This window comes from Ambystoma mexicanum, chromosome 3p (assembly GCF_040938575.1).
Source record: "Ambystoma mexicanum isolate Mex_15411 chromosome 3p, UKY_AmexF1_1, whole genome shotgun sequence".
Lineage (NCBI taxonomy): Eukaryota > Metazoa > Chordata > Amphibia > Caudata > Ambystomatidae > Ambystoma > Ambystoma mexicanum.
This window is the reverse complement of record NC_090925.1, coordinates 856,272,250-856,296,178: the sequence shown is the minus strand read 5'-3', so window position 1 is coordinate 856,296,178 and position 23,929 is coordinate 856,272,250. Positions and strand designations below refer to the sequence as shown.

The 23,929-nt window shown below is 43.1% G+C and overlaps 1 protein-coding gene across 1 annotated transcript in view; it reads left to right on the top strand.

Annotated features, from left to right (window-relative positions):
• The window catches only part of SEZ6L2 (seizure related 6 homolog like 2), a 288,620-nt gene that overhangs the window by 227,784 nt on the left and 36,907 nt on the right, over positions 1-23,929 (top strand). The window contains exons 12-15 of the mRNA XM_069652000.1: positions 863-1,057; positions 9,352-9,543; positions 9,746-9,937; positions 12,799-12,837. Of these exons, the coding sequence (XP_069508101.1) occupies positions 863-1,057; positions 9,352-9,543; positions 9,746-9,937; positions 12,799-12,837 (618 nt within the window). The remainder of the gene's footprint in view (positions 1-862; positions 1,058-9,351; positions 9,544-9,745; positions 9,938-12,798; positions 12,838-23,929) is intronic.

Below are 23,929 nucleotides of genomic sequence, written 5' to 3'. Positions count from 1 at the left end.
CCGGATCGGTTGGTAACGGAACAGGGGCCCATTGTTAAGTCACTCACTGCACTCAGGCCTGTAACTTGGGCCCAGGGCCGTTAACGAGCCGGACTGAATATTGTTTATTAATTATTTGCTAATCTGTAAGATATTTTGACCAGAAATGCCATATATAAAATACAGTACAGATAGCAAAGGCAGTCCTTAGGCAGAGTACCTTTACAAGTTGCAGTGATTGAAGGGTTCAGAGCAGGCCAGTTGATGGGGGATAATGCAAAGCAATATAGTCAAGGAACAGAGACTAGGGAACAGAAATAAGACATGTTGGCCATGGGCCAGTATATACAAACATATGAAATATGTTCCCGTTATATTACATATATTGGAATTGTTTCCCAGTTTTCCGTGAAAATGGCTTAGCTTACTCAAATTAAAGGAAGGTTTGATGAGAATTGCTTGATATGCCAAACTATCTGCTGTTCAGGCAGCTAGGGTGGAATTTGGGTTGATCTTCCTGAATGCAGTAGCCATGCTTAGGAGAATGTGTTTGTACGTTAATATCAAATGGCCTCATCAAGAGTCTATTCATGATTTAATGAAGAAGCGTTTGTTTTTAATGTTATATTAGATGATGAGATTTTGTCTGACTCCATTTTACAAATGTTATGTGTGATGATGTTGAGTTGCTATTTTATCTTGTTTTGTTTTAGTTTATGTTATCTTATGTTGTATTGTTACATTGCATTGCTCTCTCTTTCTCTCATGCCCCCTCTCGCTCTCTCTATCTTTCTCTCTCTCTCTCGTTCACTCTCTCTTTCTCATGTTCACTCTCACAATTACACTGATGTACACTCTCATTCCGTGTCTCTTTTTCCTGCAGAGGTAGCGCGGAATGACACTTGCCCTGATTTACCAGATGTGGAGTTTGGTTGGAAGACATCCTCGCACCCTAACCTGATCCGGGGCACTGTGGTGACTTACCAGTGTGAGCCAGGTTATGATATTATGGGCTCTGACATTTTAACGTGCCAGTGGGACCTCTCCTGGAGTAACAGCCCTCCTACCTGTGACAAAAGTAAGTACAGGCAACGCTTGCCCTGCAAGATTCCAGTGGCAACACAAATGCCACCACTTATAGGGAGGAGTGACAAGAAAATGTGGGTGTCAAGGTGAATATGTTTAATACACCATTTACTTTGAACATAGGCAGTATCTGGATAGTTAGAGACATTTTAATAACTTTGCTCTTACAAAAAAACATTTAGAACAATGGTCCACATTAGTAAGAAAATTGTTACCAAGCCTGGTGTGACATCAACAACTAAAGTTATTTCAGTGTTTAATCGAAAGGTGCCATACTTGAAAAATCACCTGTAGAGCCATTCAGAATGCACCACTTTATTGGATACCCTATTTTTCACCATCCTATTATTCAGTCGGGCTTCAAATTCATTGACATTAGATGATGAGGGGTATAGCATCACATTAAGATCCAGAAGGGGTCCAGTGCAGATCAGCAAGGTGAGCCGGTGTTCATCTACTACACTGTCCTTTTACAGTGGGACACCACCTCTATGGAATAGGATCTCTTCAGAGGTGACACTGATAGTCTCTGACAAACCTTTTACTGTAAGTTTGAATGGCCTAGAGGCACGGAATTTGTGGCTTCTACTATTGTTTTTAAGACAGTTTGGTAAGCACTTATACTACAATTGCAACTGGTTCGAATAATTTGAGGAGAGATTATTTCTGAAAGTGAAATTGGGCAAAATTCATAACATCTCTCTTCGGCAAAATGTGAAATTAGTTATTTAATTTTCAATTAGTCCTTTTACTGCATTTCAAAATCAAATTCTGTAAAAAGTTAACTTGCAATATTTGGAAAAGGTCATTTTTCTTGGTTTGATGGGAAACGTTCTGGCTTATGTTATTTTGCACAAGGGTTACTGTAAATTATGTGGAAAATGCAAGTGAAGTGTTTCAATTAGTTTAACTCTCAAGCACGTTAATTTGCAGATTTTTACACCACATTTCATAGTAGTATGGCCATTCACTTTTAAAGCTTTTAAATCCACAAAAATGTTTGTTTTTCTCAATGCTTTATTTATTGGACATTTGTATACACCAAGTGCCAGGCTTTTTAGAAAAAACCTTTTCAATGTGTTTGTTAAACATTTGAAATTGAAAACTGTTTGCCAACTATGTGAAATTGGTTACATCTCGTACAAAGTTTCACAACATTCGCAGAAGAGAAATTTCGCTCAAGCCTTATTAACTATATAACTATACCAGGCATGAGTCTACACAAACTACAAATCTAGGCTATCAAAACACTGTAAGTATTTTTTTACTAAGGAACTAAACTAACTATGTACATGTAGGAAGCTCTACTAATTATGTAATTGTAATAAACTGGTAGGTATATTTAACTAGCTAACTCTACTAAGTATGCATACTAACCAGAGAACTATTTGTACTGTTTATTCTAACTAGGGTGTAATACAAACTAGGCAAGTAACTTCAATATGAATTTGCACTGACTATGTAATCATACCATGTTATTAAACTGGCTATACTACTTTAAAACCTAGTAAATATGGGCTGAGTAACAAAGACATAACCAGGTGTAAAACTGACTTGCTCATAGGGAGAGACTTTCCAATCACAATGGGGCTCATTTCCAATAGGGCACAGTGTAAGCAAAATGCGTAAAAGCCTTGCGAAATTTCTTTTAAGCATTTTGCTTATGCTTTGCCCACTTTTCCTGCATTTGTATAGCAGAGAGATGGGTTGGAACGCAACTTGCATTCCCGCTACTCCCTTCCTCTCTGCCATACAAATACTCCAGCATTTGTGCATGCGTGCATTTTCATGTGTGTACAAATGCTGGGGATCCCTATGGAGCCTACTGGCATTTTGCACCAGCAGAAAGCAGGTGGACTCCATAGCCATCCATTTAATTCATTTGCACTGCAATTACGCAGGGACTCAAAAATAACACAAACGTGATTACCACTCGCAACTCTCACTTGCATCTCTCCTATTCGTCTCTTTCTCAGAGTATGTCAGGAATAAGTCGGGTTTCTGCCAGGTAATTGTTTTCTGAGTCATCCCCCATGTATCACTGCTACATATTTACATCATGTAACTTCACTAATAATAACTTTTATGAAAAAGTGCTCTCCTCAACTTGCATTGAGAATCATATCCAAAGTCTGTCTTCACTGACTATAGTCAGGTGAAGCAAACCATGAGGAGTCTTCTTGGGTTAACGTCAGCTAGGGTTTCTGCAGTCAATTGAATGCTGTCATGCAGGTGTGAGCAGAGAGAATCAGGGGAATCGGCAGAGGTAGAGAGAGTCAGGGATTTCTGGCAAAGAGTCGCACAGAAGCAGCAATAATGGAATGAAAAACTCTGCCAGGGTGGATGACTAGCGTGAGACCAGAGATAAAGTGGAGTGGGAAGCAAAGTATATACGTGAATGGCTGGGGCCAAGTGAAGCCACCACAGTGAGCCCTGGTGTGTGAACACAAATCAGAGAGCAGACTGGGAGATGAGGAGGCAATTCCCAGAAATGCATCAGTTGTGGAGGCCTGGGACAGATGTCCCAAGCAAGGGAGTTGAGATGGGGCGTAGGTCAGCCACAGAGGAGAATCAATGGGTGGGGCTAAACTGTGATGATATAAGCTATTTGGAAAGCCAGGGCAAGAAAGGTTGCACGCTGGAACTTCAAATGTGAGTTCCCGAGCACATTGAGAAACTATAAAGAAACCAACTGTTTGACACACTCTAAACATATAAATGTACTCTTGACTTCCAATGCAATATTACTGCAAGCCAGCCATTGTACGAATAGACAACTTATTCCATCAAATTTGAACATTCCAAGATTATAATATTACAAAAATACAGACGACACGTGTATCACACTCTTCTGCATGTGGCTGAAATAGTGAATTAAAGGAGAAAAATATAAAACTTGCAAATCAAACCCTCACTCTTTGAAAACAATAATATGCACTATGGACAATTCAGGCAAATCATAATCAATGCTTGAATTATTTCATTGCCGTACGATTTCAGTGGAGGGCACACTCAAGAAACTCACAACATAGCCATCTCATATTCTTAGAAAATAATGTTGTATGTACTGCAAATTAACTTATGCTAACTTTCTTCTTACAGATTCTTAATAAAATAAACATGGAATTTCACAGATATATACTTTTCATACTCTCAACAGTACATAGTTTATTGCTAGTGCTGACCAACTCAATGTTTCCTGAAGACATAGCTCCAAGCCCTTATTTTATGTTCCCTTTCCAGTACAATCTATGTGTCTTGTATGTATATTAAATTTGAGTTCCACCTCGCTGCTGTACAAGTGCAGCTACTGAGCTCATCCTACTGCTTAATTTTCAATGCTGTTATAAGGTATAGTCAGGCCCTCACAAGGAATTTGATTAACTACAGCAATTCTTAATTTAAGTTGTACCAGGTGTATTTGTTTGTTATCTTGAAAACCTTTAGTTATAAAAATATTGTCGGAATAGATTGCATGTTGGAACTGGGAGTCAGAACTCTTGAAACACCCAGACAAAGAGACTCAAAAGAAGTACTGGGTAACAGAATCCCTAAAGTATGTTTAGCAATGAACATTAAAATAACATTTTGCCTGCTGGAATTTGTAGTTGAAACCTCGAAAACATCCTGAGAAACAGAGAAGAGCCAAACCGGAAAATTCTTTAGCAACTTGTCAAAATAATGTTTCGTTTACCTTTATTTCCTTGGTCAAGTCTTCATTTTGCAAGTCTGTCACACTTGGGAGTTATGCTATCCATTTTATTACACCAATTAGGGAACTATATTAGCCAATGTTTTCATCAACAAGGGAACTATATATATATATATATATGTAATTAGGTCTTATAACTAGATTAACTAGGTTATTATACTAAATATGAAACAATACTAACTAGAAAACTAGAGTAACCATGTAACTATGCTATTTATGGGGTTATATAACTAAATAACCATGCAAATAGAGAAACTATTCTAATTTAGGATACATGTGGGCTAAAAATTGAACTTTATGAACCAGTTACTATATTAGCTTTACTATGTTACTTTACTAGCAATGCCTCTCTCCTGACATATAGGTATACCATATAACCATCCGGTATCAGGAAATTATATCAAGTAACCACAGAAATTGAATCTACACTTCTAGTGAACTATATTTGCTTTGTAACAAGGTTGGCTAACAAACCCTACTTACTAGGAAACCACAGTTACTATGTAAATATATTGACTTGTATGACCTGTCCGCTTTTCTCCATAGTTATGGGAGTTACCACTCAGACCGTAGAGAGCGAGGGGGCATGCCACCTGCACATAGCACAACCACGCCCATAACCCAACCTCTCGCACTCCTTCCCTCAGTCCCTTTCTCCACATTGGATTGGTCAGACGCCTGACGCAGCCCTCTTTTTTTCTATTCTTTTCTTTAAACGCTTCCCTGTGGTAACTTAAATCTGTTTTTCTTTCTTGCTTCTTCCTCTGCTTCCTTCTATTTTATGCAGGGTAATGCAGGATGTTCCACGTGCACCAGGTGCCATGGGTCATTCTTTGGGGTGGATCCACACATTCTTAGTTTCAGGTGTTTGGGCCCACATCATCACTGGGATACCTGTGCGCTCTGTGGCGGCTTGCTTTTAAGCCCCTCAGGAGTCTACTGATGAGGTGGGAGGACATCTTTTGGACAAAGGCTCCTGATCACCTCAAATCCTATGTCAAGTGTTAGAAGGTGAATACAACTCTTCTTTCCTCGGCACCCCACCAGGGTGATACCTTCCTGGGGATTACTGTGAGGCCTTTTGTAGTTAGACACTGCATTCCCAGGGCTCGCCCTGTGGATTCTTAGAAGACTTTTACCAGTGCCAACACAAGGGACCCACCTGGGTCTAATACCGTGCCTCAGCTCGATGGAACTTCGGTGTATGACCAAGCTCATACATGGGAATTCTTCCCTATGGGGATTTTCCCTTGAACCGAGCATCGATCTGAGGCATCTTCGACTCACCTGGCAAACAACTGCAGGCCTGCGACAGCAGTAGGCCTCACTCCTCCAATCTCCTAAGGGGGCAACGCACCATCTATGGTGTCAAAGACCTCATTCATGGCAGACCATGGCTCACTACATCTCTACTATCACAGTCTCTTTTTCAGACTCCAGACATTCTCCGGGGATGCAGTTCTGGCCACGTCGGAGCACACACCTTGTGCCACAGGTAGATTTCTTCCACCACTGCCTCAGGGTCCCTACCTTTTTCTCCACAAATAGAGTGTGGGAGTTTTCTGCCCCTCCTAATTCTATGCCCTCAGCAATTGGGCCCCTGAGATTCTTACCTGTAACCTCCATTCAAGAACCTTTCAGTGAAAACGGTTCTCCAATAAGTTCCAGGAGCTGATACACTCAGGACCAATGAGGCAATAGTTTAAATCCATTTTGAAAAAAGTGCTGGTTCCCGTTTCTTGGTCAGTGGAACCCCAAATTAAACTTATAGCTTATCAGATAGTGACAGCAGAGGCGCCACCACCTTCTCCTTCGGGCGACATGGGCAATCAACCCATGGTTTTATTTCCTCCTTCGCTGCTGAAGGGTCCGCCCCATCCTCTACCTCCTCTCCCTCCTGGTCCTCCGGACATTGATACAGTGGGCAACCAGGGCAACACATAGGCTGTCAGTGAGGAAGTACCCATGTAATTCAAATCTATTCACAACAGAGTACAAAGACTGATGCAGTACATGTGGAGTCAAGTACCAGAAGCTCCAAAAACAGACCAAGGGGTCCTTTCGTCAGACATTTCGAGGAAGACCACAGACCTGCTACTGGACATTTGATGGAGAGGCCTAACAAATTTAGCAAAAACCTTCCTTGATGCAGCCAGTGGCAAAAAGAGTGGATATGAGATACAGGTCTCTTCCAGCACAGAAGCTATGTGTGATGGGCCACCCTCCAGTGCACTGCACGATAGTGGTGGAGGCTATCATCCTCATCCTCACAGAATCTTCTAGGGCAGGAAGACTGCCTCCTTGACAATGCAGGCAAGAAGGTTTACCAGACCTTCACCTGAGCTTTAGGCAGGTCAATGCTGAAGCGGTTATGGCAGCAGCCAATCTTAAGTTCTTGAAAGAACTGTGATCCACTTCTCCCCCCAGAGTTTCAAGAAGGATTCCACTCAGGCTTGACAGAAACCCACCAAGTAGTACAAAACCTTATGGAGGCCTCCTATCACCACCTTGACACAGCTACTAGGGGCATTGCCATAGGTGCGTCTGGTAGGCGTCAGGTTCTACTCAAAACCGTTTCTATCGGACGTTCAGGAATGAATATCAGACCTCCCAATTGATGGGGTGGAGCTTTTCAGCCCAGATACCGACGAAATACAAAAAAAAGAAAAATAGTGGGCAGATGGTAAAGTCTTTGGCGGCTCTGACCAAATCCCCCACAAAGCCTGGGTCTTTGAACCTTTAGATACGGTCATTCACTACAAAGAGGTCAGGGGGTTTCATGGGCTTCCACAACAACCAGAGTAGGCAGAACAGATCTCTGACTGCTGCTCAAAAGATGCAAGCATGTCCATTCTTTTCCTAGCCCTCCCTGCCCCAGAATCAAAACAGTCTAAGTGGCATAAGGGTGCAGTTCCACAGCGCACCTGTAGGAGGTCGAGTGTGCCGTCATCTTACCAAGTTGAGGTCAATAACCTGCGACAACTGGGGCCTGTCGGTAGGCCTTCCTCATCCTCTCAATCCTCACCACCATGCCCTCTCCTTTAAAGAGGTTCAGACTCTCTTTCAAAGGAGATATCCAAACTGCTGATCATAGAGGCAATAGAAAGGGTACCTCCCTTGCAGGAGGGTCTAGGTTTTTATTTTTAGTTTCGTCAACGTTCCAAAGAAAAACAAGGCTGGCCTGTGGATGGTGCTAGACCTTTCCCCTTCAATCCCAAAAAAGGTTCAAGATGATTACACCTGCTCTCAAACAATCACCTTTTCAGTCAGGCGACTGCCTGGAGTTCTTCATGGACCTACACCATTATCAGTACAAAGTCTTGTCCATCAGCCTCAGCTTGGCCCCAAGGATGTTCATCAACCTGATGGCAGTAGTGGCTGCATTCTTGTGCCTGAAAGGCATTCACTTGGACCCTTACTTGGATGACACCCAATGTCTCTTTTCCTCCATCCCACTAAACTTCTTAGATAGGTCCTCTCAGTCCTCTCAGCGGATCAAGGGACAGAAGGGAAGGAGCACGAGAAGCAGGGATGTGGGCGTGGTTGCACTCTGCGCATGTGGCATGCCTCTGTGCTCTCATTGTACTTTCCTATCTCAATTACTGCACAACCAAGTAATTCTGCTATATAAATCTACATTGAAACTGTAGTAAACAGGTAACTGATCTTACAATGTATGTTTGTATGAATATAGTTTTCTTGAATAGTGCTTAACCCTGCCTTTACCTAAGTGCTGAATGGGAAAATAGGAGAGGAAAGGAGGGGAGATGAAGGAGGTGACAAATAAGGAGTTGATACTGAAAAGAAATAGGGTGATAGTGAGTTAGGTCTCAGGAAACACATGGAAAAGGGGATTAGAATAGATACATTGCATGCATACAATTATCTGCCTCTAGCCCCAACCAACAGTCGCCCTCCAGGATTGGCACATTTACCTGGGAGCCCAGAGCTATTGTCACTGAGAGGGAGGACAAGTTGGGGCAAATGTATTCAATGCAACTTGCTAAACCAGCAAACTCTACTAACCGTATAGTTTTACTGTGCAATTATATTGACTAGATAGCAATATTAACTTTTTAAACGTTACTATCTATGTAGCTATGTGAACTTTTTAATGGTCTGTGTCTAAACCCCACCAAAATAAGGCAGCAGTGAAGGCTGGCGCTGGAATGATTCCCGCACCTCCTTTTCCATATCTATTTTGGGGGCTCCCCCAAAACTCTTTTGCCCACTATGCGGCTCTGCCACCATTCTGCCCCACCCTCACCATTTACCTTCACCGTCTCCCGCCGCCTTCCCTGACAGTCTCCATGCCGCTAACCCAGAATCCTGACGCACTGAACGGCACGCAATGCGGTGTGTCCTAGTGCATCAGGTGCCTCGGAATGCGACCTAGAGACCACAATCGCTATAAAATTTGACTGTCTTTAAGACTGTACTAAATATACAAACAATTTAACTAAACAAACTCTGTAACTATATAGACTATATACTATGCTAAAAAAAAACGGACACAAGAAACCACCTCCTCTTAAGTGTCATGTTCTCTTTCTCACTTTGTTCCCATTCTATAGTCCTGAATTGTGCTGACCCTGGCGAGATTGGCAATGGCCTGCGCCGGGCCTCTGACCACCACTTTGCCATTGGCTCCCACGTGCAGTACTCCTGTAATGAAGGTTATTCAATTGAAGGCAGCAGCAGCCTCACCTGCTACAACCGAGACACAGGCACTCCCAAGTGGAGTGACCGGGTCCCCAAATGTGTGTGTAAGTATCTGGGGCTATGCTTGACTCATTAACATCATTGGTGTGGTCTCAGTTGAGGGATTTCTCCAATTTCGGTAAACACAGGCATCCCATTTCACTGTCTGAATTGTCCTTACATGGGCAGGTGTGAATGTCTACTGTTTAAGGTTTCTGAGTCTGGTGTTCTGTCTGAACTCCTGAGTTTTGCTATGTATCACTACAGTGAAGTACGAGCCTTGCCTAAACCCTGGGGTTCCAGAAAATGGCTACCAGACACTCTACAAGCACCACTACCAGGCTGGTGAGAACCTGCGCTTCTTCTGTTATGAAGGTTTTGAGCTCATCGGAGAAGTCACCATCACCTGCGTTCCCGGACACCCATCCCAGTGGACCAGCCAGCCACCCCTCTGCAAAGGTAATGTGCAGCCTCTCACTACTGCTTCCGACAGCTGTCTCTGTGAGCTGTCCTTTTCCTTTGGCTCTGCCACTTCTGTGACCATGATCAAATGACCAGACAAACTCAGTAGCTTGAATTTCAAGTGTTTTATTTGGTAGATGGTACACAGACTGGCCATAAATAACAAACGGGGTAAGGCATACAATGTAAAAGGCAGTGTCACGATAAGTCTTGTGACTTTCAAAATAGAAATCCTGGGCAACTTTAAGTACAAAGTGGCCTTTCCTCAGGATTGGAAAGGATATAAAATTGCCTTGCGGGGTCAACAGTTCATATCAAAATCGTTTAATCAAAATAGAAGTTTGTAGTTTCACAGTACACAGGACTGGCCTTCTCCGGAGCTATTTCAATGGTGATCTGCAGCACTTGGTTCATGGGGACAACTGATGCTTCTTTGGCCCTCAGGTTCTTTTTGTCCATCTATCCCCTTCATGGTGTGCATCAGTTACTGATCATCAATGTTGGCCTCCCCGAGGTATCTGGATTCCTCTGGCATGAAAGGCAGGAGCTTAGCTAAGGGCTGTGGCATGCACCCCAAAAATGGCTGCGAGACAGGCAATTTCAGGATGATGTGAGGGTGGCCAACTTTTCTGCCCTTTTCTGCTTGGCTAGACTCCCAAACCAAATTTTCAGTGAGCAAGCCTCCCTTTTAATCTCTACAATGTGTTTAAGCCACTCTGTTGCCCAGGCTTTCTCTTCCCTCATTCTGGCTTCCATCAGTTCTTCCCTTTCGAATGGCTCCTCCTCCACCGCTCCACTCATTCTTGCTCTTTCCCTTTCACAATCTCTTTGCCCCTCTTCAATGGTGCACTTTTCTGTGAAGATTTCTCACTAAGACTCTCGCTTTCGGTAACCACCTTTTGGCACTACTAGCACTTGCACCATCTGCACCCCTCTGGGCCCTCGTAGTACTGTCCTCATCTGCACCCCTCTGGGCCCTCGTAGTACTGTCCTCATCTGCACCCCTCTGGGCACTCCTAGTACTGTCCTCATCTACTTCACCCCTCAGGTCACAGGAACCACTGTCCTCTCTTTCTTCACCCCTTTATGAACTATTGTCACTACCCTTAGCTTCTTTCCCCCTTTGGACAGTGTTGTAACTAATCCCACCTTTTTCACCCCTTTGATTACTACTAGCACTGACCCTCCTGTTTTGCCCATTTAGGCATTGTTGTCAATATCCCCTCCTGTTTCACCCCTTTGGACACTATTCACACTGCCCCTCCTTCTTTTCCCATTTAGACACTGTTGCCACTGTCCAACCCTTCTTCATCCCTTTGGGCACTATTCAAACTGTCCTCTCCTTCTTTGCCCCTTTAGGCATTGTTATCAATATCCCCACATTCAACACCCCTTTGGTACTACTAATACCGTCCTGTTTGGAAACCACTCTCTTGTTTTTTTACCAGTTGCACCAGTTCTCTTCCCTTCTCAATTACGTTTCCTGGATCTCACCTCCTGCTCGAAGGCTCTGGTGCCACCCGTCCTTCTGGACCTCTGATCCAGTCTCCTTTTGCTCAAACACCAAGCCATCTTGCTCTCTCCTCCAGCCTTCTCCAAAACAACTCCTGTCACCAATCTCCTGTCTCCAGTTCCTACTTCAAAGGCCCACGTTTACATACTGGGATTGGGTGTTCATTTAGGGCAGTGTTCCCACTTCCAGACTATTTATGGTGAAAGGGGCTTCAGATATTTTAGCTTGGATTGGCAATGGCTGTTGGGCTCTGCCTCCTGGGATTGCTCATAGCCCTGAAATTGGACTCAGGATTGTCTCGTCCCCTCCATGTGGGTGATCCTCTTTCTGCCTGCCACACCCAGGCCCTACCTCCCAGCAGCTCTCTGACATAAAGGAATTTAGGCGTGTCTCCTCATGCAGCTGGTGTAGGGATTAGCTGATTGCCCTAACCATGAGGTAGTCTTCCAATTCTGATGTGAGAGTTGGCGATTGCTAGTCTGTCTTGGGCAGTCCTCTCTCTGGTTGCCAAACCCTAATCCTGCCCCCACCCCCCCTCGGTGTACACTCCTTAAGACAATTTATTCTTAACTATCTGGAGCGGGGGAGCTTGTGGAATGGATGGATGGCTGGCTGACCTTTCAAGTTCCACCCTAGTTCAGGACCCTCTTGTTCCCTCTGTAGAATTAGAAGGGATTCTTAGAACCGTGCGAGGGGGCCAAGCATGCAGGTACTACTGGTCCTGTGGGACCACCATGCCTCACTTCCTTTAAAGGGGCAGTAGCTACTGAGACCCCAGTTTCAGTGATAATAAAAGTACTGTGCTTTGGTGTTGGGGAGTGCTTGATTTCCGTGTTCCCACATTCTCTCTGAGATAGACATGGAGTAAGTGGGCATGTCCAAGGGATCTTCTCCATTCCACCACCGGACCCATCATGTGTATTCCTGTGGAGACACCTTCGCCTGTGGGCTAGCTCACTGGATGTCTTCAGAAAGATTCAGGGCACTTTGGCACAACACCCACTTGTATCTCATATGAAAGGGACTTGTAGAATGGCGCTCTATGACCTTCATAGTGGACTCTTGTGGAGTAGATGAGACTTCCTTGTTAAACTGGTGTCAATGAAATCAGGAGACCCAGGCTCTAATCCCACCTTCCACCCTTTGACCAAATGGTAAGATCTTGGTCAAATGTATACCACGCTCTGTGTCAGTTTTGTTACCAGCCAAAACACGGAACACTTAAAAACATGCTGGACACTGGTGTTTTGTGCTGTACAAAGAAAATTTATATTTACATGGCGGAGGGCTGAAAGGGGTGCATCCAAAGTTACCCATGTCTCACATTTTCCTCTTTCTCACCTAGTGGCCTATGAGGAACTGTTGGATGATCGGAAACTTGAAGGTGAGTTGGTTGGGTGTGATGGATGAAGTAGGTGCGCTACATTACATAGCACTACTGTTGAGGTGTCATTTATACAAAACACGGCTAGTAAGAAAAAGCACTGCATGTAGGTTGCAGGCTATTAGTGGAACATGAAGGTCTACTCCAGAACAAACTGTTTTAAATACCCAAACATTGGGCCTCATTACGACTTTGGCGGTAGCCATGCCCTTGATAAGGGCATGGCTGCCACCAAAACCGGGTCCGGGTCCCCTGAATGGGGAATTACCGGGCCATTCCAAGTTTGGAGGGCCCGGTAATTCCTCCTTCAGGGAACCTGGGCCCGGACCTTCCCCATTCCCATTTGAGCCCCCATAGGGCTCAATGGGAATGGGTGCAGGGAGCTAACAACGGGCCGATTACGACCGGCCCGTTGTTAGCTCCCTGGTCCCCTCGCGGGACCTGGTAAGGACGCCTGGTTTTAGCAGGCGTCCTTACCGGGTCCCGCGAGGGAACCTTGTAATGAGGCGGAATGGGTTTAACGGGTCCGCCTCCATTAGCTGCACCTGTTAACCCATTCCGCCAGGGTCGTAATGAGGCCCATTGTTTTATTATGTATTAAGAATTTCACTGTTAAGACGCAAAAACACTTTGAACATGTTAACATACCATAAGGGTTAACTTGAGTTTTGAAAAAGTATATTAGCTGGTGGGATTTCAATTATTTTATATGGGAATTAGGGCTTATATACTTCCTTTGGGCAAATGTACAAAGGCTGAGAAATACATTGGCAAATGCTCATGATAATGTTATGAGACATGGTTCTACAATTTTAAAAACACATATAAAGTGCACATTTTAAGCATCTTATCAAATGCACACGCCCAACACTACAATACCCAGGCCCAATCATCAAATGCCCAGGCCAACCATCATATGCCCAGTGCATCCATCCTCATGTTTGCAGGTGTATAATGTAGCCTCATATCCCCACTGCAGACAAATATGTGTAGCTTAGCCCCTTTTTCCTCTTGTCATGACCTCCTGCTACCTTGTGGCCCCAGCTCTTGCAGAATGGCGGACCAGGACAGTGAAGAGATGATGGAGATAGTTGACATCAAGGCCTGCGGGTAAGGTGCGGGAGGTGCCGGTGATACTAGCCGGGTAAAAGAGAATCAGTTTCCACAATATCATCTCCATTTGTCAACTGGCAGGCTGGAGATGTCACTTAAGAGGCTGAAACCCTCCCTCTGTCTCCACCATCAGCAGGAAGGAGGGAGATTGGACAAGTTGCAAGGGGCCCTAGCCAGTAGGTCTCCACTCCCCTTAACACAGCTCTGGCACCAGGAATTATCAAAGGTAGTGGAAGCCAGGGGAACTGGGAATTGCTTCCTTGCTACATAAGGGAGGAGCAGATTAGCTCATTGGTGGGGTTTCCTCCAACTGTGCAGAATGACAAAACAGTGGTCTCTGAATCTGTTCAGGATGGATATGCTGGCTGTGGCATTCATGTTATTTTGGTGTTTCTTTTTACAGGGGGTACCCCCTTCTCACCCTTTGGCCCTCCCACATCTCTCCCCACAACCGTATTTTATCCTCCCTGTTATCTTCTGTATGTGGGAGAAATAGGAATACCACAGCTGGTGTTTTTAATGTCATACAAAATAAACCAACAATAAGACCCAGTTCACTGTGAATCACAGATTGCAAGGTTAGCCCCAGACATTTTAGCAGCTGCTATATCTGGTTACGCCTTTTTGATGAGAATGCCCAACTCCTGTTTGCATGGCGAGGCCCAGATAGACCTCACATTCTCAGCAAGCCCCAAGCATGGTGGAGGTATTAAGTACTGGAAGGCCCTGATGCGACAGGGCAATTTTTTTAATAACCTTTCGGACTGCATTTATCACAAATTCTGAAAAACAATCTCAACCCGTCCTAAAATGCTTCACTTTACTTTTAGTTTGTTTATTTCTTTTTTGGAGGCGACATATGAAATTGAAGTTTTAAAGAAATGTGAGCAGTATACAAATCTTAGCAGTGGAAAATAAACAAAACCCCAATACAACATTTACATCAGCTATTATGTTTCAAGCTGATCAAGGATTCATTGGTCCGCCAGGCCAACATCTTTTTGTTACGCGCCATGTATCTTCCTTTCTTCCGGAGGGTTCTTTCCACTAGTTCAGTCATTTAAATATTGAATTAACTTAATTAAACGATTCAACATTTGATTTCTTTATCTCCTCAAAAGCTGAAACATAGCTACACAAACTTACACATTATTACTTTGATGTCAGTAAACAAAGTCTTCTTTTACAATTTGAATACCAGAGCGGACAAGGGCGTCGATCAGGAAGGAACACTATTCGTTAAGATAGAGTGGGCATATTTATATCATGTACAGGCGCTTACTTATTCAACACTGTTGTAAGTACAGACTGTGTCCTTTCCTGAAGTATCGTTGTATGCACCAACAATTAGACCTGGGTGAACTTGTTCAATGAAGCTTCAAATCACCAGAATTTCCTGGTGATCCCAATTTCCATTAATCGCTGAAAATTGTTAATATTTAGCCTTTACAAGTTCAAACAAACTAGTCTTCAAACTACGAGAGACATGGAAAAAAATACTATCTCTAGCATAGATTGGAAAGGGTTTTAAATAACAAAACTATCCTACACTGACATGTTGATACCATCCAGGTCACAGTAGTGTCACTTTTTTTTATTTTAAACAACCCTCAAAAACCTGCTTTCAATATAGTATGTTTTCTATTTCTATGTCGGATTGGTGGAATGTTGAAAGAAAGCAAACCTGTCCACTGCCCCATGAGGCATGACAGAACCCGTTGGAGCGAGTGATCCTTTTTCTGGCATGGGGCATCTGGAATGGGTGGGCTGCTGATGTACTCTAAAATCCTTAGTATATGTGGTTTTCCTAATTTTCGAGGAGATGTTCGAGGTGTTTTTGAGATTCACTTTGGGAAAAATTCATCCAAGACTCCAAGTTATCCTTCCATTTGGAATGACAAAATCTGGCCTTTAAAATGTGAAGCCTTACAACCTGTAATAGGACATTCTGAGGGTACCACTTGAGCAAGGTCCCAACTCACAGCTTAAACTTCACAGAGTGAGATTGCAGTCTAAAATAAAACCAATGTCAGGGTCTTATTGAACACTTCATGCTGGATTCCTTGCACGTCAAGGTGCCTTAGTAAAAGGTGATATTATTATCAATTTAATGGTGCTAATTTTAGCAGATTTGGAAAGAGAAAGTCAGCAATGCCGGGACTCGAATTTGCCTACCAAACCCACCTACGTTCATGTACTAGCTAACTTATTGTAATTTACAGTTGAATTTATATTTTAAAAACATAGGCCGGGAAGATAGCTCAGGGGCAACGCGTTTGTCTTGGAAGCAAGAGAACACATAGTTGGAACCTCGGTCTCACGCTTAGAAACTGGTCCCCGGTATTAAGGGCATTATAAAAGAATAATTATAATTATAGTCTGTCGATTCCTCAACAATATTTATACACAGAAAGCTTCTAAAAAATCAATTTATCTTCATCACGCTCATTTCAAAAACAGCTAGCAGGTTAAAAAACAAGAGCAACATAATGCATATTTGGGCAAAAAGTTACATTTTACTTGCTTACCCTCTCACCCCCGTGAGCCCAAAGTTTCATGGCCAAAAGAAAGGTTTTGGACGCAGGTCAGTGGGATTGGGTGGGTACACAGAACTATTCACTCCTCCAATTTACAACATGGGTATACATTCTAAGGACAAAATGTCATCACTTTATTATGACATATAGATACATACATACACTAAGGGTAATCAGAGGTTTAATAATAATATACACATGCATTCTAGGGTTGATTCCCTGACGTTACGAGGACTCTTGCAGTCGTAAGCTCTGGCATGTTCCTCGCCCAGGGTGTTCAGCCAAATATGTTTTAGATTTGGAGAAAGGGTGAGAGCATGAGGAACATGTAGCTACCGCGCTGAACTTATATTCTTGTGAGTGCTGTGTTGCAGCTTCCCGTTGTAGGAATCCGTTAGGGCAGTGCTCATGTGCCCGCAAGAATCCAAATGAGCCAATCCTGCAAAATAATAAACTCTCGTTTTCCTTTCTTTCCCTAGTGCAACTATCAGTTTTTTCTCTCATTGCTTGTATATTGTTAATGCATTTGATTAATATGTGATTCATATGAATACATATCACCCCCCTCCACTTTTTTAATCTGTGCACATGTCACTACATGCACATGTCACAAAATCACCCTGCACTTGGCACACTTGTGTTTGATATGACATCCTATGAACATGTAAACGAACATTGTGTAATGGATGACTACCACAGCCTTGATAAAGACCTCTGATGGTCGAAACACGTGTCGGCACCCACAGTGAAAATAAAGAATTAATTACATGAACCAATAACTAGTGGACTACATTTGAACGCACTTTGAGCCAACACTACATAGAAATCTTCTTCTAAAAACCTATCAACTGTGTAGAAAGCTCCAATATTGTAGTAATCCAATATTCACCTACTTGTATGTTTTAGATATCTATGTACCTAGTAACAAAGGCACAAATGAAAGATGCCTGAAACATGAAGGTCCTCACTTGAAAAAGAGGCCTGACAGGCCACTAGAAACCAAGACCTGTATCAGGTCTTCGAAAACACATGAGTCTAGGTTCTTGGAAAGCCTTTCCACCCTTAATAATTGCACATTGAAAGCCCAGATAGGCCCCCTCCCAGATAGAACACAAACTATGTCTAGGATACTCATGGACAGAGCATGATCCAGACCTAGGGACCATAAATAAACACCATAGCCTCACGAAAAACATCTTTCACACTTTCCCTTAAACATGGCATATTGCTGAACTGCTGCACCATGCTTCTTAAAAATGATAACTAGGGTTTGCCTGGTAGTCTGACAGGGTGGGCTGCCAGAAAGAATCACGCTGACTGTCAGAGTAGTTTCAAGGGTATTCATTTAAAATTACAGATACTTGCTGTATTTTCTGGGCAAAGATATCTGGGCCTAGCAGGTGGGGAAATTTGGCACTAGGACTGGCCCGCTCTCACTGGCCTACCACGGCCTTGTCCCCGCCTCCTTAACATAGGTGTCCCTAATGGGGATGTGGCTGTTGATCGGTGCCACCTGCGATCTTCTCTGACTGGGACTATGGATGTTTTCCCTAAGTCGATGGGTACCTGTCTCTTCTAGGCTTTCCCTAACCTAACCTTAGTAATCTTAGGGATTTAGGGATGGTGCCTTCTTCCGACTGGTATCACGTTCACTTCATTCACACCTGCTCATAACAGACTCTTCTCTATACTGTTCTCTTTAAGATGTTCTCCTCCCACCACGTCACTGTGCCTTGGAGCTCTCACTTCGCCTTTCCATTTCCACCCTTTGAACTTACTTCTTCTCTTACTCCTGTTTTTACTATCACTCACACTTCCAACTACCCCTCTGCCTCTGTTACCTCCTTTCTCTCACTCTTCTTCCCCACCTCTTGCTGTTCCCCTAGTTATAATATCTGTTTCACTCAATGCCAATAGCTACTCCTATTCTACTTGCTGTCGTTCTTCCCACTCTTCGTCTATTATTGTTCCCACTTTGTTGCTTACAGTATCCCTGTAATGCCTTTACCTCCTACTACTATTATTATCAGACTCTTTTACTCACTAGTGCTCGTTTTCACCTTCTTCTACCAATTACCACTCTAGTGCTTGTTTCTCTCACTCGCTACCCTGCTATTCCTGCTACCCACTGTATTTAGTCCCAACTACTACTACCACTTCATGAACCTCAGGGATATGATGCCCTGCTCACCCCTTTTCCCTTTCGGCCACTCCTAGCACTGCCCCTCTGCTACTCCTACTCCACCACTTCTACTCACACTCTCAACTTTCACATTCAAACACTCCACAGACCTCTTACTTACTCTGCACTCCTTTCGATCTCGCCTCCTCTAGTCCCTCGGACGTCCTCCACCACCTCCTGTCCTCCCCCAACTAACCCACACTAAAGCATTTACACAGGCTTTCTGAAATAATCCACCCTCTCCCCGGATTGGCCACTTATTTTAACCACTTACTTTAACGAACAGCTTACCTGGCTCCAGGGGGAGTGATAGGGAAAGGCCATGGGAAAATGTAAAAGGGCTGGTTAGACGCGTCCCCGTCCAACATGAATCCCGCTGGGGGCCTTTATTTACTGCAGCAGACACCGTCTGCTGGAGCCAGCCAATTTTGTGAATAGCATGGCACCCCTTGGTATCGCGCATCCCCTTGCTGCATCCTGCGGCCGGTGTTGTGGCATTCGCAGCACCTCTTGACAGGGATGCCTCTGTTATCTCCGGCGTCTCCTGAGGGCAAGTCTCCTGCAGCTGCTGCGCTGCTTCTTGGGCCTGCCTGCATTCAGGCGCACGTGTTGGTTGGGGTGGACTTCCCCCCTTGACAGGGCCACAATGCTGGCCCTGTCACAGTATTTAGGAGACCCATTTGCTGACACACAAACCTGTCCCTCCTGAACATTCTGAAAAGTCTGGCTTTTTATTTTGCATAGTCTTATGTTGGAAATAGAGGATCGTGGAAAGCCAACACTGAGGGAGTTTGAGTAGTAACATTTTGGGAAAATGATGGCTCTGGGGAGGAAGGCTCTCTGGAAGGAGAAGCTATAAGGCATAAGGTTGAATTGCTGTTTGCAGTGAAAATTGCAGGATTTTATAATCTGGTTGATCTGTTAATAGAGAGACTGCTTACTGTCATAAAGGATTCCAAAGATGTTATAAGGGACACTGTGAGTGTCCAACACATGTGGCCAGATTGGAGGAATGTGTGATGAAGGAGGAGTTAATTTGAGGTTGTCAATCTCCGATTTCTTCCAGTGGATAGTGAGTTTGCTTTAGGTAATTCACTCATGGTTAGCTTTCAAGCAGATGGGAAGGCATTCCAAAGAAGTAGGTGTAATTACTTGCCGCTGGCTCTTTGAGCCACTGCTGACCATTTATGTTTCCACCGCTCTTTGAAAACCCTGTTATTTTGAGTTTTTTGTGTTTTGCCGCTGTCCCTCCGCTTCTTAGCACCAAGATGCCCTTGGGCGATCGTGTGCTTTATAAGTAAATATAACATAACATAACAAAAGTGTTTGGCGGTCTCAAACATAATTTTTGTCTGTCATTCCGCAGCATCTGGGTATCATCCACATATATCTGGAACCCAAGATTAAAGCTATGCATGATCTTTTCCAGTGATTGGGTGCATTTATGCAGTGTAGAGGCTACTGTGGATCCTTGTGGCATGTCGCAATCCCTTGCACGGCCAGGAGACTACCTGTGATCTTTTGGCAAGGAAAGGTCTTAATCAGAGGAGGACTGAGTTAGTCATACTAAAACCAGCTAAAGGTGTCCTAGAAAAATCAATGGATCAACATTGTTGAAAATCACATATAGATCTAGGATGTTTAATTAGGCAGGGGATCACACTGATTCAAACCTATTAAACCCCCTGATGATCCACAGAAATGACGAAACACATGTTGATGATGTGATTAATGAACATTTGACTAATGAATCATTGAGGACCTCATAAATGAACATTTGACTAATTAACCATTTTAGAATTGAGAGAATCTGGTTAATGAGCATTTGATGAATAAACCAATTCAGAATTGAGGATTTGATGAGATTTGATTAATGAAACATCAATCAGATAATTGAGGATTTCATTTGACTAAAGAGCATTTGGTCAATAAACCATTAAAACTTTGAGAGGATTCAATCAAAAATTGGAGAGGATTTCATTAATGAACCATTACATAATTGAGGACTTGAGGACCCTATTAATGATTAATTGATTAATTAACCATTTCAGAATTTAGAGGATTTGATGAAGGAACTTTTGATAAATCAACCATCCTTGAGAACTGGATTATTGAAACATTGAGTTAATGTTCCTCTGCCGCTGCGACTGGTGCTGGGTCCCTTATGTGTCTTACAGGACCTGGCCCTCCTTGACCAGTCCCCCCCCAGCATCCCTTCTAGCACTTGCCCTCAGGCACCCTTCCCAGACTAGCTGACTCTGGTCCATCCCATCCATTGCACTTTTGCATTTCCCACTTCACCTGGACTTGCTTTTCGTGCCTCCACTAAGAAATTGTTCAGCCCTCGTCTCCCTCTCCTGCACTTCACCCCTCCCCCCAGCCCTGCACCCTACTTCCACCCTCCCTTGCACATTTTGTCTCTGCGCTTGCAATGTAAGAATGTCACAAGGCCTAGTACGACTGTTACTGTTGGTTTTTCCATATGTTCCCCTCGTGGTGCCTTGAAACACTTGTTTACAGGCACCATACAAATGTCAAATAAATAAATAAATAACCTTATTACAAAGAGGAGTTGATCAACAAAGCATTATAAAATAGGACATCTGAAGAGGTAATATCTGAAAAAGGATACAACTGAAAATTGATTTTTGAAACCCAAGCAGTCTTCAACTGTACTAAAGAGACAGAAAGACCACGATAATAAATATCTTGAATGATTTAATTTAAAATCTTGGATTGAATATTTCATTTCTTGAAAACATTCTACAGTAATAACAAATATTCTCTTTTCTTTTTATGTGAAATGTATAGATTTTCAATGTAATCCACACAGGCATCCAAATAATTTGATTTACTGTTTACATTGTGGAAGGTATAGCAGGGATTTCCAATGATACGATGCAGAATTTAAATAGGAGGCTCTATTATAAATAGTAGCGCACAGGAAGATTTATAATGCTGCAACTCATTTTTAGATACTTGTTTTTTAAGTTGAGAGACAGCGTTTTTGCTGTTTCTCAATCTGAAAAAACTACAAACCATTGCAGTGATTCCCGCGCCGTAAATTCACCAGGAATACAGAGTGTTCCCGGGCCAATGAGGGACTAGGGAACACCAGTTACCTAGAGCAGAGGTTGGTGGGGGTTAAGGATGTGGGAATTGCCTGTGGGAGATGGGGTCAAGGAGTCGCAGGGAAGTGCTGGGGGTGACTGCCCTTCTTTCTGGCAGCAAAGATGGTGGCAACCCGCTTCGGAGGAGGCTTGCAACAGCTATTTACCATGAGGTAAAGCCCCCATTCTGAACTTCCTGATTAGTTAGGAGGCCGTCTGCCTTTTTACCCACATGCCAGGGTGCTTATTTCTATTTCTATGGGACTTTTTCAATACAAATGTTTACATTTTGGTGTCTCATCAAAAGAAGAGATTAATAAAATCATAGATCACATACCTCACTCCGTATAGTATAGTGACGACATTCTGGTGTTTGGTACCACTAAAGAAACTCATGATGCCACTTTCCAAGTGGTATGCATGGCATTGGAGGAGTCAAACTTGCCAATGAATAAGGAAAGTGTCAATTCAATAAAAATACACTGAAATACTTGGGCACATTTGTTCTGAAGATGGAATAAAGCCCAACCCAGAGAACCTGCAGGCCCTCACATCAGCACCAACCCATGCAAACCTTTCAGTGTTTTGCTTGTTCCTAAGCATGGCATCTTAGTGTACAAGATATGTCAATGATTTTTCATCCATTAGGGTTCCGCTATAATTTCTCTATAATTTCTCACCCAGCAAGATCAAGAATTTTTCTGAGCACCAATGTGCCGGGTACATTTGAACTAATTAAGCAATGCATTGCACAGGCGGTCAACATTGCTTATTTTGACACAAACCTCTCAACCAAACTTATTATGGATGCTAGTTACGTAGGTTTAGAAGCTATTCTTGAACAACAAAAGCCAGGGTGCCATAACCTCACAGAAAAGTATCAAGAAGGCACACTCTCAAGCTGAGAACACGGGTTTAGCTGTGGTTTGGGCATGTGAACATTATCCTCTACCATCTAATCCCGTATAGAAAGGCATTCACCATAACCATCAACCATCAGACTCTCACAATGATTTACGGCAACCCAACTGTAAAAATGCCCCTTCTCCCCGATTAGCGAGGTGGGGCCTACAGCTGCAATGATGTAAAGATGAAAATCTGGCCGATTACTTATCTTGGTGTCCATTACCATTGGTGCAGGTGACAAGACTGATGAAAGCAGATTTTGTTTTGGGGAATGCACAGCCTGAATCATTACACTCCGACGCTGACGCTGTGCTAGATCTGCAAGAAAGAGATGCTGCTTACAAGCTGACATGAAGAAACATGCAGGGAGATGTCGAGGAACAAGAGTGCCACAGTTTGAGACAGGGGATAAAGTTCTGGTGAAGCAGTCAAGAACGCATATGGAAATGCCCCCTTTTTTTTATTGATTTGGTTCAGAAAATTAATTTCAACCTTTCAATACAACAGAATTAGTACAAGAACATTTTTCAAAAGTGTACATATTTTAAAAAACAAGCTTTGATCTTTGTAGTACATTAAATACATTACAAAGTCAAAAGAACCAGTAATAAAGGCAGAGGAGGAGAATAGAAAGGAAGTAAAAAGAAGAATGTAATTTTATATCACCCATATTAACCAATATATCATAGTAGACTCAATCAAGTTCAGACTAAACCTAAAATTGGTAATTCCAAAAATGTAATCACTGCCAAAGTAACTGTTATACGGCGACCACAAAAAATGTAAACCCACAATTTCTCAGGAGTTAACATTTTTCAATCTTTAAATAGATGTTGGAAGTACAATTTTCCCAATTCAAGAAGGGCTGGGCAATAGATTAAAATGTACTTTAGCGTTTCAGGTCCAACGCTATTTGCACAGTGTTGACAGGCTCTATCAGCTGCATTCACGTTTGTTCTGACACCTAGATGATTCCTGGTGGACCATAAATGTACCCTTAATCAGAGAAACATAGATCTATGTTTAGGAGCTGGAAATGTTATCAGGTATGGTTCAGGATTATTCAAGGATTTCAAGTTGAAGTTTCCATTTTTAAAACCCTGCTATTTTTGGCCCAGTTGCCATGTCATCTGCCAATCATTCCACCACAACTTGGTTTTTGCTTTTGCTGGATTGTTCATCAATAACTCTGCCATTATATCTGCATCTTCAATGTTCTCCTTTGCCAAGCATATCCAAGGCAA